The sequence below is a fragment of the Thunnus albacares genome, chromosome 16 (assembly GCF_914725855.1).
Source record: "Thunnus albacares chromosome 16, fThuAlb1.1, whole genome shotgun sequence".
NCBI classification, from domain to species: Eukaryota; Metazoa; Chordata; class Actinopteri; order Scombriformes; family Scombridae; genus Thunnus; species Thunnus albacares.
The window spans coordinates 10,913,724-10,931,401 of NC_058121.1; the positions used below are offsets into that span (position 1 = coordinate 10,913,724).

The 17,678-nt window shown below is 41.9% G+C and overlaps 1 protein-coding gene and 2 long non-coding RNA genes across 4 annotated transcripts; 1 reads left to right on the forward strand and 2 right to left on the reverse strand.

Annotated features, from left to right (window-relative positions):
- Positions 1 to 3,189: 3,189 nt before the first annotated feature.
- LOC122999803 lies at positions 3,190 to 11,081 on the reverse strand. Of its 2 annotated transcripts, none has more exons than XR_006407834.1 (3): positions 10,585 to 11,081; positions 6,232 to 6,335; positions 3,190 to 3,903 (listed from the first exon to the last, which is right to left on the reverse strand). It is a non-coding gene; the product is annotated as an uncharacterized LOC122999803 (long non-coding RNA). The 2 variants fall into 2 exon arrangements; XR_006407835.1 differs by lacking the exon at positions 10,585 to 11,081 and adding an exon at positions 9,538 to 9,625.
- prdm1c (PR domain containing 1c, with ZNF domain) lies at positions 7,618 to 16,929 on the forward strand. The gene is made up of 7 exons (XM_044377042.1): positions 7,618 to 7,851; positions 9,375 to 9,632; positions 11,150 to 11,269; positions 12,314 to 12,566; positions 14,081 to 15,105; positions 15,269 to 15,397; positions 15,795 to 16,929. The coding sequence occupies exons 1-7, from the start codon at positions 7,825 to 7,827 to the stop codon at positions 16,347 to 16,349; spliced, it is 2,367 nt and encodes a 788-aa protein (XP_044232977.1). The 5' UTR covers positions 7,618 to 7,824; the 3' UTR covers positions 16,350 to 16,929.
- On the reverse strand, positions 16,053 to 17,660 carry LOC122999802. Its single transcript, XR_006407833.1, has 3 exons — positions 17,362 to 17,660; positions 16,943 to 16,971; positions 16,053 to 16,134 (listed from the first exon to the last, which is right to left on the reverse strand). It is a non-coding gene; the product is annotated as an uncharacterized LOC122999802 (long non-coding RNA).
- Positions 17,661 to 17,678: the final 18 nt, after the last annotated feature.

Here is a 17,678-nt window from a genome sequence, read left to right on the forward strand (position 1 = left end):
GCCAAGTTACATGCAGATAGAAGATCAATACCACTCTACTTTTTGTTCATTTATCTACAGCCAGAAGATGGTTAGCTTAGCATAAAGACTGGAAGCAAGCGGAAACAGCTAGCCTGGCTCTGTGTTAACTGTCAAATCAGCCTACCAACAGTTCACTAATTAACTGTTATATCTTGCTCATTTAATCAGTACAAAAAACCACATAAAATCACAAATTTATGTTTTTTGGTTTTTTGTACAGATTAAACATCAAGATATACTGTAATGTGTATTAGAAGTGTTGCTAAGTGGATTTTGTTACCTTCAGTCAGAGCCAGGCTAGCTGTCTCCACCTGCTTCCAGTCTTTATGCTAAGTTAACAACTCTAAACTACATTATATCTTGATGTTTAATCTGTACGAAAGCTAACTAAAAAACAATAAAAGTGTAAAACATCAACTTTGTGTGCTTTTTGTACTGATTAAACAAACATGATATAACTGTTAATTAGTGAGCTTTAGAGTTGTTGGTAGGCTGATTTGATTAACTTTGGACAGAGCCAGATTAGCTGTTTCCGCCTGCTTCAAGTCTTTTTGCTAATTTAAGCTAACTTCTCCTGGCTGTAACTTCATATCTAATGGCCACAGTGGTATCAATCTTCACATCTAACTCCCGGAAGAGAGTTATTTCTCCTACCTCTTTGTCTTTCCGCCATTTTCTCCTCTGCATAAGAAACTCTTAAGCCTCTTAAAAGTCCTCCTCCCTACTCCTAACAGTTTTTCACCTCAAGATTTCTCATAAGTGCTAAGATGCCCCATAAATAACTTTTATCTTAGCCAGCATTTAGTCTTAACTGTAAGGGGAAATTATTAGCAAACGTCATAATTTTCTTAGAATTTCGTCACCAGGAAAAATTATTAATACTAGGAAGATTCATGAATATGGCCCTTGATAAGCCTGTTTCCTTAAATGTCAAACTATTCCTTTAAGTACTTTAAGCAATAATAGAGTGACTGTGAACTTTGCACTCCCATTTACGTGAGGCCGGTCGTTTTCTTGTCTGCTGTATCCTCTTTTACCATCACGATTGAGGCACTGATAGGCTACTGCTGTGTTGAACAGGTTTCACTTGATTTCTTTGTTTGATAAAGGTTTATTAAAAGAAAAAAAAAAGATATTTTTGTCCACTTGGCTGTTAATAATTAAAGATTCAAAGTGAGATCCATGTCAGTATCAATTACTGCTGTGTAAGGGATTGGTGACACAAACACAAGACAAAGACACACACAGTAAGGAATGTACATGCATGAATAAACATATTCACACATATTGCATCAATTCCTGTACAGGGGTCACATTTGGCCTTCCTTTATGTCTTTATTAGGAATACTGGGGAGGAAGTTGTGTGTGAAGGGGAGTTTTTCCTTACCACTGTCACCAATGCAAAGCATGTGGTCTAGACCTGCTCCATGTGAAAAGTGCCCTAAGATGACTTTTGTTGTGATTCATTCAATTCAATTCAATAAAATTGAATTGAATGTGTATGTGTGTGTGTGAGAGAGAGAGTTGGGGGGAAACTCTACTCCGCGCCAGAGTGTGACAGCATGGATCAGGTTCACCTCTGTTTGTTCAGCAGCCATCCAGAAATATGGCAGGAATCTGAGAACAGCAAGGTTGACTGAGCTGAACAAGCTAGCCGGCCCTGAGAGACAGATATAAACGGACAGAGACAGAAAAACACAGATACACAAACGCAATGTCATCACATCAGAAAGCACAATTTTGCCTATTTTCTTCAGCTGGATGAAATACAATTTGATCTGTAGGACATAAGAGAAAGGTTGTGTGTTTGTGTGCGAGAGTTTTTGTGCATCCTTCCCGGATGACGCGTCTTTCTGTTGGTCATTACTGTAGTCTGCCTTAATAATCAAGAGGAAGACAAAACAATGTGAGGAGCCTTTTAATACAGTCAGGTGTGTCTCCTGGGGGACTGACACTTCCTCTGTTGCATGGCTACCCACCTCCTCAAGTCAGTCAACCCACGTCTTTTGCAGGAAAATGTTTTTTCAACTCAGGGCATCAAGTTTAAGCTGATTGTAATGGTGCAACTCATTTTTTTTTGAGAAAAGCGTGGCCGGTAAAAAACAAAAAGGCAAATACTGCATGTTTTTTAAGAGTAATGACGTGTTTTGGTGGACAGATTGCAGGATAGGTTTACTGAAGATCACTTACGAGGACAGTCCTTTATTTCTTCATCAGACTCAGTATTAGTAATCTGGTTGATAAACTGGGCTGATAGGGAACTGAAAGCCAGTGTGGGAAAAGAAGACACGTCTCTCGCACCCAAATACCCAGAAAGGTGTCTTTTTTTTAAGAGTATGGTGAAACAACTGGTCAACCACAGTGTGTTGAGTTCCCAGGGCAAGATGGTTAACAAAAATGGGTTCACAGTAAACTCATGTGTGCTTGTCTTTGTGTATTTTATGCATGCATGTGTGTTTATTTGTGTATGTGTGTAAATTATTAATTGAAATTTCACAGGCATTCTGCACATAAAAATCACAGTCCATGTTGCTGCAGTGTGGACTGAGTGACAAGGCTGCCAGAATAAAACAGTGTGACATCTGTTTCTGTATTATCAGGCTATATTATCCATTCAGACAGCGTTTTCCATTTAAGGAAATCTCTGAAATGTATCCAAAATGGTTAAAAACACAGTGGATGTCACTACATAAAACACAAGTTATCACTTTTGAGCCCAAAACACACAGTGCAAAAATTTAAGTTCAAGAAAGTTGTATTATCTCATTTTAGGGTGACTTTTTCCCCCTCTTATCCAAGATAAATAATCTTGCCAAGCACTATTTGCATTATTATTAAATATTTTCAAGGTAACTGGTCTTGGTTTTTGAAGAAGATCATCTATTTTTTATCTGGGGTTGATAAGAAACAAGTCTGAATAATGGATTGCATGAAACTGCTCATGTAACAATAATGAGAATGAAACAACTGAATAAAATCTCAACTAATCTTGGATGTGGTTACTGTAACGTGAAAATTGTTATTTGAAAGCGACTGATTGTTTCCTCCTTTCTGGACGTTATAACTTGCAACAGTAGACCACAGAAGAGTTAGCCTTGTGGCAGCTGCTGGTTCAGTTGATCCAGAACTATGTTTGTGAACAAGGGAGAGACAGAAATGACACATGACAAATGTTTCAGACTGGAACGTGTTTCATTCACACTCCTCAGCCTGACACCAGTCACTTCATGAGTTGGCTGTTAAGTGGATTTCTGCACTGCCGCTTTCAGAGTCTGAGCACAACATTCGTCATCTCAGAAGTCACATCACACTAGGGTTAAGCTTGCGGTCAACTTCACCAATCATATTTGGTATTCAAAGGGGTTAATGCCTGACATTGATCTACCATATGAAAAATTTGAGGTGTTAATGTGGACATTAAATCTATAAATTAAAGTAAAAATTTAAAGTTAAATTAAAAAAAAGAAAAAGAAATACTAATCCTTTCTTGCCCTCCACCCCACCCCTCAGGGAAATACAGTCTGTGCAGGTGAACACCAAACTTGAGCATAAAAAACAGATGTTATTTATGTAAGTCTGGAAGCACGCATGCGTTCCTTGCTAGCTTTGGACATTGTCTATCATTCACAGACTACTGACATGTATGCTCCGGGTCAGCTGAGTACAGTGATAGTATTTTCTCCTCATCTCTGTGGGTGGTTTTGTCAGGATTTGAAAAGACATCTGCTGTGAAGAGCAGTAGTTTTCCTCTTAGCCCTGAAACCATTATAATAACGCTTGGCCTGTCAACAGGAGATCATCCACCAGTGGAGGAGAGAGATGGTTGGTGGACTAGGTGGGTGGTGGCAGTGCTGCAGTGCTGACATTTATTCACACTCAAACCTGAAATGGAAAAGAAGAAAAAAAAAAAGATGGAGAAAGACACGTCTGCTTTTCTGTTAGAAACGCTCTCATTAAACTCATATTGCTCCTGTCATTTCAATAAAGCACATGCGGTATATCGAAATGTCAAGACTGGAAGAAATGCACGTGTGTATGACTGATTTCTAGACCACAAGCAGAGTAGAGGGCTGGGTAATGCATGGTAAGAGAAATCAGTTAAAGTAACATGAAATGGAAGGGGAGGCTACCGAGGCTGACAGCACGATAAAAGCACAGCATGGCAGGGAAAAAGTGAGGGTGACATGCAGGGTGCAGAGTAGGTGGGCTGTGACAAAAAGATAGTTGTGATAGAATGCATTTCTCCTTGAGTCAGCCATAAAACTTTAAGAAAGGCAGAGGTGGAGGCTGTGTCAAACATTTCAGCTGTAATGGGTTATAAAATGAGCTCAGTCTCAACCATCCCTGGCAAAGATCATTGTCCTCATCCCCGGGGGAGGTGACAAGGAAGGAGTGGTCGCCTTTAGTCCCACTGCGAGAAATAACCCAAGGCAGGTACAGACTCAAGCATGGAAATTACAGGGCTAAAGCTACCTAGACAATTTACAGAGGCCCCAAAGGCACCTTTAGCCTATGTACAAGCAGCTCTCTGTATTCTAAGTATGTACAGTCAACAAACTGCCTTTCAGGTATCTTAATGTGAAAATGCAAGTTTTCCTTTCTTTAAATGCAAAAGGAAATAATATATTTTCTCACTCATCTACTGCTGTCTAGCCATATAGATAGCTCTGGTTTTTTCCAGGATTTGAGGTTTCTTCCACCCCAGTACAATGGAGGGGTGTGGAATTTTGTTTATGGTATTTGCAGCATTTAAAAAATATGTTGAAAAAAACAGCGCCCCTATTACTCTGGAAAATCCACAGAACACACTGCATATGATTATTTCTTCAGTAGAAAGTAGTTTCACTGAAACCTGTTGATGGTGAGGTCTATGGATCACTCAGAGTTATTATCACTGAGTGACGCTGAGTCTTCAAAAATATTTATAACATTGCTTTTGTACTTAGTTTTTGATGGTTTGAGATAAGAAATTCCATTTAACTTCATGGGTATTGGGTGAGGGAAAATATCAAAATCAAAACTATGTTTGTATGACAAGATACCACTAGAAGTGAGAAAATCTTTTTCTTGTAATTTGGTTGAACCAACCATATGATGCAAGACTGTGTAACTTTTGAAAGACAAAAAGTATTCAGTTACTAATGAAAAGCCAAATCATAAGCAATATAATGCACCCCTTTTCAGTTAAATACACTTACTATGATACTATAATTTACACTTGTGGCTACAGTTAAAGTTACAAAGTGTAATCTCTCTCACCTGGCACACACAGTATATATATATATATATATATATATATATATGTATATGTATATGTGTGTGTGTGTGTGTGTGTATATGTGTGTATATAGTCAGCTGAAGAGCTTGTTCTTCTTGGCCTACATACAAGTAAATTACATTTCGTTGCTCTTCCTCTGGGCAGTCATTGTCACGTTTTCATAAGCCAGCTCATCATCCTGTCATTCTAAGAATGTCATGTCAAATATCAGGCAGTCCAAGTCAACTCAGTTACCATGCAGGTATATGCCCACGCAGAAAAGTATCCACCCACACATACCCAAAGTTCTGAGTGCAATCTCGGCTAAGAGGCCGCTACACAACTCATACAAAATGTCCGTGCTGTCATTATGTGAATTACTCACACAGTATATATGAGTAATAGATGTAGTGAAGAGAAGGTTCAGATAGAGAGGCATTAGAGAGGAAGAGGAGGAGGAGGATAGGAGAGCTGAATAGAAGGTGATGAATGAAATGACTGAAGGCAAAGAGAAAGAGCGAAACAGTGACAGAGAAGTGGATTTTAAATTACATGGTGGCTCATGTCAGCAGCCATAATTAGTAGCTTGGTCAGGTGTGGTGAGTGGGACAGGATGCATGAAAAGAAGGACAGAACACCACAGAAACAAAGTAGAGTCTAGGAGGAACAGAATCCACTTGACACACGGCGATGCAATATGAACTTTGCTGAAAATGAAGAAAGTGAGTGAGAATCATTAGACATAGATGAATGCAAGTAAGCCCATAGACACACACACACACACACAACGTTGTTGTTCGCTGCATGTCGCGTGTCAAGCGCGTGGATGATGAGTCTGAAAATTCAGACAATTCTTAAGCAGGCTGGCAGCCTGCCAAGTCAAATGTTGCCTTTGGAGGAAAGAACAAGAATGGAGCAGGCTGGGGTGAAAGCCAGCCTACAGATAAACTTACAGCATGACGCAAGTATCCACATTTTCTGGATTGCACCCTCACTGTGTAGTACAGAAGGACAGCTGGACACAAGTCTGAAGAACTGAACTGACCTGAACTGTCTCCTGAAGGAGAGAGCACACAATAAAACTTTCCTGCATGCACGAGAACACACGTCATCAACAGTATTACATTTAGTCATTTGTATTTGAAGTGATTCATGTTGCAGCTAATTACACTTCCTACTTGATCATTTTGATGTAGAATAGTTTTTGAACATGGAATTCATATTTTAAGTATATATCATTATAAGAAGAAACACAATTGAATTGGTTTAGATTAGAGTTAAGCAAAACACATCTGGAAGGAAGAGAATAAGAGGACAGAAGGGGAGAATCAAAAGAAAATACTAGGAAATATGCACCATCTATATTTTACATATTTTCTAGGCAGCAATGTATCATGTGTACTCTCAGAGAGTTCTAATGTTTCGCTAGTGTTTAAGCAAAAATACTTGTGTGCTAGTGCTAGTGTCAATATTAACCAACAGTGTAATCTGCTTTCCATTTATTGATTCATAAGAAACTAAAAGAATTCTCGATTACTTCCTTTTCGTACTAGATTTAATGTCCCATGACTGAAGTATCAAAGTATTACTCACAGAAAGTAAATATCAAGAATTTAGCTAAAATTCTAATGATTCGATCTTATCTTTCTACTCCCTGAAACTATGTAACCATCTGTACCAGTGAGTCAAACAGGCAACGAACACATGGAGTGGAAATATTTCAGTCTGCAGCTGTTGCTATGATGAAGATATTAGATTTCTTCATATTCAAGAAGTGTCACTCTACCAGCTGTGTTTTAGCTATTTTGACCATCTAATTAGGATGAACACAGCAAGAACAAGAAATAATTGAGGGTTTGACATTTATCTTAACTTTAAAACTTTAACTTTAACTGTAACTTTAAAATATTATGTGCTACATGAGACATTAAATGGAATCGAACTAACTGACATCCTCAAAAAACAAACAAACCAAAAAAAACTTCCGTTTGAATTTCAAAATTTTACTTCACACTCCTCAAGCACCAAAATGACCTCATCTCCTCTCTGTTGTGTCCTTGACTTCCGAACACAACACAGGTATGCCATCTTCTCACCCAAAGATGGAGGGATAGACTGTCAGAAAATGAAGATGTATTTGTCTGATCCGGACATAGCTGTGTGACAGCCAGAGCACCCCCCTGGAGAAAGCCTCATGCCTTGGGGCAAGAGAGTGACATATACACACACACACACACACACACACACACTCTCCAAGGAGGAGTCATGGGGTAAAAGGGGAGGAGGGGGAGGGAGCAAGAGAGGAAAAGGGAGTGTATCTCTCTCTCTCTCAAAAACACACCTTCCCTCCTCTCATGTAAGAAGCAAGAGAAAGAGTCACACGAGTGAGCAGTCAGTCATACACAGGTACACAGGATACTGAGGTTGGTTGAGAGACCGTGTGAGAGAGAGAGAGAGAGCGCAAGAGAGAGGACAAGAGACGGGGAACAGCCACTGGTTGCTTACAGACGCTCAAGCTTTCAAGGAGGGCAAAGACAGCCTGACCTATGTGTGGCTCCTCTCAAGGCTTCACAGTAAGTGTGCAACATCCTCCTCAAATCATACTTATTGGTGCTAATAGAGGATTAAAATTGTGTTAATTATCCTAAATTATTAACCAAATGGATAGGAGTTTGTTTTTTTCATTTATTGACTCAATTACTAATTTCTTTTTTGCATTGCGACGCTGTCCTGGGAAATGTATATCGACTGTAAGCGGAGTTACAGGGTGCTTTCTAGAGTTGACATTTTACGTGTTGTCCTGCACACCACAGCTGTGTGCCTTTGACTAATGTCTTGATTTTCAGAATATATTTTCTGCTGTGTCACTGGGTTCAATAGTTTCAGAGTGAGCTGTCACACTTGTGACAGTCATTCCGAGTCAGCTGTGGTGACACACTTCAGAGAAAAATAGCGTGAAATGTTGTCCATAAATCTCATTTCGCTGCACTTTTATTTGCATCTCTTTTTTCTTCTCGAGAATAAATTGACATAGGTTTAATATCATATTTTGTTATTACAGCATGTGTGCCACTATTGTATAGAGAGACTGTATATCAAATTCTGTGTAACTTTTGAAGGATTTCTGATTATTTAATACAGAATTTTAAGAACATCAAAAGGGAAATTAAAGTTTTCCATTTCCTATCCAACTAAAGATTTTTTTTTAATACAAAATTGTGCACAATTTGGAAATTTTATGCCTTACTTTCCCTAGTTTGGTCTTACTTCAGGAGGGAACACAAGTTAAATGAGCTCCTACCAACCACAGACTTATCTACCAATATCTAAGTGGCAAACTGATGAGTCTAAAAAGGAAGAAGTTCGCAGAAGGCATATCCGAGCACTGCCTTCTAATCGCAAGTTCTTCTATCTTCTTCTTCCTCATTCTTCACTATTTCACTGTTTCATCCCATCAGACAGGACATTCTGGGGGTGGAGGGTTGTTGGGGCTGACTTATCCAACAACAATCCTTCTGAGAAAAGAGGGAGAGACAGTAAGGAACAAACAGAAAGGAAGAAAGAAAGAGAAAGAGAGTTTAGAGATGGCTGAGAGCCAAGTCTCAGTCAGTTCAGAGGAAGTCTGGTCGATTCACTGGAAGTGCTGGTTTCCTTGTGAAAGTGGTCCTGCTCCGAGGCTGACGTGCACAGGAACCTCCCTTATAGCCCAGGGGTTGTGGTTTGGATAGTCACAGGATGTATGGGACAGTGGGGGCAATGGGGCAGCAAGCATGAGGGCTCCACTTTGAAGTTTGTTTGTCCGGTAGTAGCAGTTGATGGGAAAGTTAGATTCTCCACCACTCCTCCTACTTACCAACCTACCTTGTCGCTACCTCCTTTGTGTCACACCTCACTCTCTAGAATCTAATTTTAGCTCCATTCAAAACTTTACTTCCCTTGATACAGCTGTTGTTTGTGGTGTCTGTGTTTTTTCCCATTGAATAGAGACATAAGAGGAAAAGATAAAAGGAAAATAGGGGAAAATGCGTCTTTGGCTGAATCTTCCGACATATACAATGATATTTCCAAAATTTGTATCTTTCAATCTCTCCTGTAGGCCTCCTCCTCTCAGCGCAGCACAGCCATGTTAACCTCAGAAGGGTCACCGCAAAGCACAGGGGTCATCACAGCAGCAATGCCAGACACACAGGATGTAGACATGACATCATGGAGGGAGACAGACTTTGAGGAGAAGTGCACTTACATCGTGAATGACCAACCTCTGGAAGAAGAGTCCGAAAACCACAGCAGGACACGGGCCGAGAGATCCTTACCCAGAAACCTGGCCCTGAAACGCCACCTGAACTCAGCAGAGGTACACAGCAAAGCAGACTTCCTTGTCCTTGTGTCTATATTTGTTCATCAAAGGAAGAGTTGCTGCTATTCTTTTTAAAGCCAAGGCAGGAAAATGATGCAGAAAAATGATAAAATCCCAACATTTCTCTGTGTTCTATATCTAGTGGTATGTAGTTGTTTATGTTTTGTGTGCCATCTCCTTGCGTCACTCCAACATCCTTCCATCCACTCATCCATCCTCAGGAGGGAAATACTTGACATGTTGTTGTCTAATTTCAGCCTTTCCTCTCTGCTATGTATGTGTTGAAGCAAAGACAGAGACAATAGCCAAGCCCCCCTCAGCATACAGCCTAAGGTCTCTATGATTAGTAGCTACCTCAGATTCCCAACCCATTGTCCTAGCACTCAATTATAACGCAAAGCAAAGCAGAGGCACTGGGACCCACCTTATGGATCATCCGGATTAAGTGTGTGGCAGTTATAGTTTCATTTCCACACAAGTGGAAAGATGGTTTATGTTTACGTGAACGGAGAAGAGTTTGTAGATCACAGATAGTATGGCAGAAAGCCTTAAAATGCACAACAAAAGATTAACCAAGTAGACTATTGACTATTGACACTATTGACATTAGGTTTCCTTCCCAAACACTCCATGCAAGATTAGGGTTGAGTCTCAAAGACTGTAGTCAGACGAGATCAGAGGAAGCAGCCCAGGCGTCTGCAGCAAAATACCTGCACTACCACATTGACCTTCTAATAAGGTCTGTCTGGAGTATGGTTGACACCAAAGAGCAGGATATGTTACAGTAATCTGTGACACAAGGGCACCTCAAATGGAGCCGTCAGACAAAGCCACGTAAAACTAGCTGGATAAACTGGAGATAAACTGTAGGGCTAAGCACGTAGCAGTTGATCCAGCTATATACATTATATGCTAGTATTGCTCCAAGATGAAAGAGAGAATACATTACCATTGCCTTAGGGGATTTGAACACGGAGCTCAAGGTGCAGTTGACTGGTTGGTGTGTGTCCATGACACCTTATCCTCTCTTCCTCACCCTGGAGGCTTGAGACAGGAGGGTGAGTTTCACACCTGGAGGTAGCAGAACAAGAGTAGTGGTGAAATTTTAATATGGTAGAGAAACTAAAGATAACATGGGTGATTGGCTTATGAAATATTCAGCATGTGAATTGAGGAGCACATTCTGTCACAGTGTCACAAAATTCTCATTTTCTTTGCAGCACACTCATTATGGTGGCTGCTATACAATAAGAACTAATTGCTTGATTGCTTATTTCCTTTTTCTGGAGACAGTAATTCTCAGGGAGAGGACAATTTTTCAGCAAATTGACCTGATCCTTTTGGTTAGTCACCATGAAACAAGCAAGGGGGATGGTGAGTCAGATAAGGAGGACTGTACTCCCAAGAATCCCTCTAATTATGTTTTCAGCTCAGTGCATCCGGCTGCTTGCCCAGGCCTCCAATTTGTTAGCCACCCTGTTGTTTGATAATACCATGTCCTCCTTTTTGAACAGGCGCTCGGGGTGACCAGTAAGGAGTTGATTCCTAAAGGGACACGTTTCGGGCCTCTGGTGGGAGAAAGCTACACCAACGAAACACTGTTGAAAGATGCCAACAGGAAGTACTTTTGGAGGGTAAGTGAAATGCATGTTAATCTATGGATTTGTATGTCTGCATATTAAGTTTAAATGTGTGTGTGTTTCAAACCTGTTAACATCCTGTATCTCCATGTGGTGACGTTGCTGTGGCTGTGGCATGGCACGAGTTAGCAGTTGTGGTCAATGTCTGACATCCTGTGAAAGTATGACACTGTCTACCAGTGCTTGGGTATCGTTAAATGACGCTGCATTTGATGGGTTTAAATGTGCACACACTGTATATATGTGCTTGCACAGTTTATGTAGCTGTCTGAGGTCACACACACAGCTGTTTGGTTTCAGTGACGCAGTGGCTCTCCTCTCTCTCCGCTTCTCTCGGCAGTGGTATCACTGCCAGTAAATACACCATGCACATGTCCGTGCTTCTCCAGACTCACAAACTCTCACACTGACTAAGCAGGGAAGTGGGTTTGAGCCTGAGAACTGTTCTGTTACAAATCAGCAGCATCAGGACATCCATCATTACACACACACGTCTGTGTAATTTACAGTTTAGAGTCAGCAACCTTGAAATCATGCAACCCCAACCAAAACTTGCAACAGCCATAACACAGACAATCTGTTAACATTAGAGCCATGACTCACACGACAGCACAGCCTCAAAGAGCAGATGGCATAAAGAAGAGTTTTATAGACATAAAGCGAGGGAGGAATAACACTCCGACTTAACTGAATTTAAATTGCGTTTAAAAAGGTCAGTCGTCATTTAGAGGCACGGTGATGATTCTACCACAAAGACAATAGGCGAGAGGAGTGGTGGGCGAGATAGTATAACGAGTACTACAATCCAGTCATAAAGTGAAAATCTTTCTCAGTGTTGCTTTCGGAACTCAAGATGACTTATTACAAAGACAGATGACGCCTATCCCAGATGAAACCATATACAGTATTTACCATAAAAGCATCAGGGAATCAGTGTTGTCATAGTTTCAGGTTCAGAGTATGTCACGATGCTGACTTGTCATCATCTTTTGAACTCATTCTCTCGTCTCCTCATTTTCTGACTCTCTCACACCGCAGGTCTTCTCTGAGGGGCACTTACACCACATCCTGGATGGTTTGAATGAGGAACGGAGCAATTGGATGCGTTATGTCAACCCAGCCTGTGGTGTGGAGGAGCAGAACTTGGTTGCATGCCAGAGCGGTTTGGACATCTACTTCTACACCATCAAACCACTTCAGCCTGGCCAGGAGCTTCTGGTGTGGTACTGCCCTGAATTTGCGCAGCGCTGTAACTACCCTCCACTGGGCCGACTGACTATTGAAACTATTGGTAAGTGTGTGAGTAGCCATATCCATTTAGGAAGGACTGACTATCGCTGGACACTTAACAAGAACCATTCCTGTGCCTGCACTTTGAGACATATCTGGTGTATATTGTCATCGTGGAGTAAGGCTCCCAGTCAAAGCGCTGGACGACTGACACACTCTTTGTGTGGGTGTTTAAGAAGTTACTCAGTCACGCCCATGGCCCTTTGTTAAAGCAGGACACAAAGGAGGAGAGTAGGGTCCTGAAAGCAGAGAGGGCCTGTCTCCAGGTGTAGCCATAGTCCCTGGGTAAGATGAGACCAACTTCAGGACTTTAGGCGATGTTTCAGTTTCCCTTTTTTAACTCCACATAGAAACACAGCTGGCAGCTCATTCACACACAAAGCATTTGGCTTTCATTCACAAACACAAAAGCAGAGAGACTGCATGCACACACCAAAATACTAATTTACACGCACGCTCACACACACAGAGGAGTACTGGGATGCCTGAGGTGCTGACAGCATTCTGGCATGACAATCCTTATTTATTTGGCTCTTGAGGAGGAAGAGAGGTAGGAAGCGCTCCAGTGACTACTTGAACTTCCTGACAAGGTGACCCGTTGACAGATTGATATCTCACTGAGTGTCGGCTGTTTGTTTGCTGAGAGCTGGCCTCTCAGAGAGGGGGAAGGGTAACACAGGCGAGCACACAGATAGATAAGGGCTACTCTGTGTGTGTGTGTGTGTGTGTGGGGGGGGGGGGGGGGGGGGGGGGGGGGGGGGGGTGTTAATTGTGCACAAGAGTAGGTGAAATGTTCAAGCATACTTCTGTATTTTGTCTTCCTCTGTTTGTCAGCTCGTGTTCTTTTCCTACGAAGTCAGCAAAGCAGAATCTCTCCTCATAACTTCCTAGGCTTAAAGTTATATGTTCAAATAAAATGCATATTTGGATCCAGTTTTCATAATCTTTTGTGCAGAATACAGAGGAATTTTTGTATAATTTTTAAGTTAAATTACAGTAGGTGTTGTTACTGGCATACTTTTCCAATACATCAAGCATCTTTCAGGATTATCTGTGTCTGGGTGAGGTTGAAAGCAGGTAAAAAAGAGTCTTTGCATCCTGTCCTGCTTGTGGTGGAAAATACTTTTACAACTGGCCAGCCCTCTAATGCAAATAACCCACTGTACCCACTAACTCCTGCCCTCCATTCTATCTGTATCCTGATCAGATGCCTATTGTTTCACGTCTGGTGTCCACTTTCATAGAGTGCCCAGGAAGGTCTGGGAGACAGTCTTAAAAGACACACTAAAATACACAGGTGGACACACCTAATACACACGCACATGCTAATCTTATCATCATCGAAGCATAAAGCAACAGGTTGGACTATAGAATAGGTACCTTTGAAAGTAAATCATGCAATCCTGAGATGAGATTATGTCAAAGTCATGGGTGTACGTGTCAGTCAGTTGAATCATGCTGTATATCTAAAATAGATTTCTGATGTCATTTCCCTGTTGTTTATTTGTCCCACAGAGCAGAGTCAAGCTTTGGAGAAGACAACAGGGAAACGAGGACACAGCGTCTCTGAAATCCTTCGGGACGAGCCCTCCAAAACCCTGACTACTTGCCCCAGACGTCTGGACAGTCCCTTATCTCAGAACAACCTCTCAGTTTTTCCCCTGTGTCCCCGTGTTGTCTACCCTATCAAGCCCCACACAGAAGGAATCCACAGCCATAGATACGCACCTCTACCATCTCTGCCATCCTGTGGCCCTTCAGCCACGAAAAGGCCAGCTTTAAGTAGTCCTGTCCCCACCAGTTCACGCTTCAGCTTTCAGCATAGTCAAACCCCTGTTATAGCCAAACCTTACCAAGAGCCCTCTGTGCCTGATTGTGTTTATCCTGCTCTGAGGCACAATCCCTATCTCCTGCCTCACTACTCACTTGGCCTAAACAGCATTCTACCTCACCCATACCCGTTCTATAGTGATCGACTGAAATCTCACTTAACATTCTCATCCCATTTTCTGCCTTTTGATGGCTATGCACACCTCCTCAACCCTCGGGCCAATGGACACAAAGACTTTTCACTTGCACTATCAGATACCAAACAAGACCTCATTCTTTCACCAATCAGTGAGCACAAAGACAACAAGAACCTCATATCTAAAAGGACAAACTACCTCAGGATCCCCTCAGACAACCTCAGAGATTTCAAACACTCTCCTCCCATCAACATCCACCCAGACCTCCCTATACCTTCAACATCCAGTGCCTCATCTATGGTCACCTCACTCTGCGGAGCACTGCCCTCCCTTGCACCTGGAGGATGCTCACCACCGCTGGGCACAGCTGTCTCCTCAGACTGTCTCCCTTCAAAGCCCACCCCTGCCACGCATAGCAATACTGTGGATGCAATGGACCTCAGAAAGACTAAACATGGAGGACAGGTCATTGGCTACAAGACCTTGTCTTACCCCCTCACCAGGCAGAACGGAAAGATCCGGTATGAGTGCAACGTCTGTGGAAAGGTCTTTGGGCAGCTGTCCAACCTCAAGGTTAGTTCTTCTTTATGATATTAGTTAAGCATTGTGGGGAGTAACGCCAGCCACCAGCTCAATACAGTGGCTTTCACAACACTGAAAGTGGCTGAACAACGGTAGAAGTTACCAGTCACCATGGTTTCTTGAGTTTGACAGAGTAATGTAATGCTGTCCTCAGGTTCATCTGCGAGTGCACAGTGGAGAGCGTCCCTTCAGGTGTCAAACCTGCAACAAGAACTTCACACAGCTGGCTCACCTGCAGAAACACTACCTGGTTCACACAGGAGAGAAGCCTCATGAATGCAAGGTATGGCTACATCCCTTAAAGATATAGTTCAACATTATGGGAAATATAGTTATTCGCTTTCTAGCTTTCTTCAGTGTTGAACAAGAAAATTGACACCATGTTTGTATGGTAAATATGTAGCTGGAGCTATTAGCCAGTTAGCTTAGCTTAGCATAAAGAATGGAAACAGGGGGCAACGGCTAGCCTGGCTCTCTCCAAAGGTAACAAAATCTGCCTACCAGCACCTCTAAAGCTCACTATAACACATTTTACATATACAACAAAAGAGATATTATTATTGCATTAATGTCCATAAACCATCCTCAAAGTTGGTATTTGAAACCAACGTTCATTATGTTACAGTGTCAAGACTAGAAAATTCATGAACATTATTCTCTTTGGCTCTATTTTGACACAGGTATGCCATAAGCGATTCAGCAGCACCAGTAACTTGAAGACCCACCAGCGGCTACACTCAGGTGAGAGGCCTTACCAGTGCAAGCTCTGCCCAGCCCGGTTTACTCAGTTCGTCCACCTGAAGCTCCACAAACGCCTCCACACCGGGGAGCGACCTCACCGGTGCCCTCGCTGCCCCTGTGCCTATCTCCATTACTGCAGCCTCCAGGTGCACCTCCAAGGCTTCTGCCCCCTCTCCCCCTCAGTCTCCCACAGACACTCGCCAGAGGAGCTACACAGAGTCAACTCTGAGATCGAGAGGTTTGACATGAGCGAGGCAGCAGAGCAACTTGAGGCCATGGCTGTGGAGGCCAAGATGGACAAGGGGAATGTTATTGACCTGATAAAGAAGATGGAGACTCATACCTCTGGCTACCAGGATGATGCCAGAGGGGACACTGAGTTAAGCATCTACAAATCAGCAAAGGAGTATTCTGCTGTTCAGCTGCATCATAGTCCTCTACCTCTGCATCCGACCAGCATCAAGCTGGAGTCAGGTTGCATGTCAGAGCCCTAAGACAGCCTTGCTAATCCAGCCATATAATCCTTACAGGTCAACTAAGCAGCTGTCTGTCACTGCCCTATTTGAAGTAAAGCCTTATCTCAATCATGGATTGCCTAGCCTATATTCTACAGAGACTGTGGTGTGTGAAGAATCAAGACTCTTCCAGCATGGCCTGGGACCAGTGACTTGATTGATTTAATGTATACAATTTTGTTAATTTATTACATTTCTATTCTTAATATAAGATTCATACAGAAATTTGTGAAATTTTCTGCTTCTTGTTTTGTATCTCTGAAATGTCTTTATGGAACATCAACTAAACATGATGATGCATAAACAGTTCACCTTTATTTGTGGTTGCACAGTGCAAAAATGAGTGTCTCTGTCTGTTTGCGTATCTATGACTGTCTTCTAATTAAAGTGACAATTACTGTGCGGCATGACTATGTAATGTAAATGAGCAAAGTGCAGAAGTGATAACACAGAGGAAACTATACTTGGCTGTGTGTCACATATACTGTACATATTGGGTGAGGGTTTAGTGTGCTGATGTGGGAAGTTGGTGACGTAGATAAACATCCTGTTATGAGTCTTGGAATACTTACCACCAGTAAGTAAGTGTCAACCCTTCACCCTGCAAAAAGACAACACAGAGGACAAACTTATCTTGACTATCTATCAGATTCTGTGGCTAATTTTGGACATACACTTCCCTATTTTAGTTTCAGTATTAATCAGCTGACTGACAATTTACCCACAACATGACTGTGCAGTTTATTTGTAGACATGAAAACAAGGATGTTAGCACGTCTCTCAAACACACACTCATTCTAAAACATAGAGAAACAGATGCTGTGCAGATTTACTAGATAAAACATCATAAAAGCAGTGTGACTAAAGGACAGGAACACAGTGTGACTTTCATTCCTGGAGTTTCTGTGCACAGTGACCCTCACATTACAACTTAAAAGGGTGTCAGGTGGCTTAATGTTCAAAGTGGCCATCTAATGATGAGACAGCTTACAAGCATCTTCAATGCTTATGACACTGATCAGGTGCCATGGTGCCTGCCAGATGCTCTGGAGTTGGATGATCCCTGCTTTTTCACCTACCTGGAAGAAAAGAAATGAGAGGAGAATGTCCCAAAAGGTATCAAAAAAGAAAATGATTTCTCTGTTAACATAGTGCTGAATAACCCTTGAAAAAAGACACAGAAACCCAACTTGTGACCTCTCTTTGTAGGAGGAAATTTAAAGAATGATGCTTAATTAGATCGATAAGTAGGATAAGAGGGCATTCGTGATTTGGATAAGTGATCAGGAAGTGGAGAATAGGTCAAGT

Bases quoted from the DNA above. Each gene is read 5' to 3' on its own strand.
- prdm1c (XM_044377042.1), top strand. From the start codon at position 7,825: ATGTGTGGCTCCTCTCAAGGCTTCACA. The intron at 7,852-9,374 runs GTAAGTGTGCAA...TCTCTCCTGTAG, and splicing joins GCTCCTCTCAAGGCTTCACA to GCCTCCTCCTCTCAGCGCAG. The intron at 9,633-11,149 runs GTACACAGCAAA...CTTTTTGAACAG, and splicing joins GCCACCTGAACTCAGCAGAG to GCGCTCGGGGTGACCAGTAA.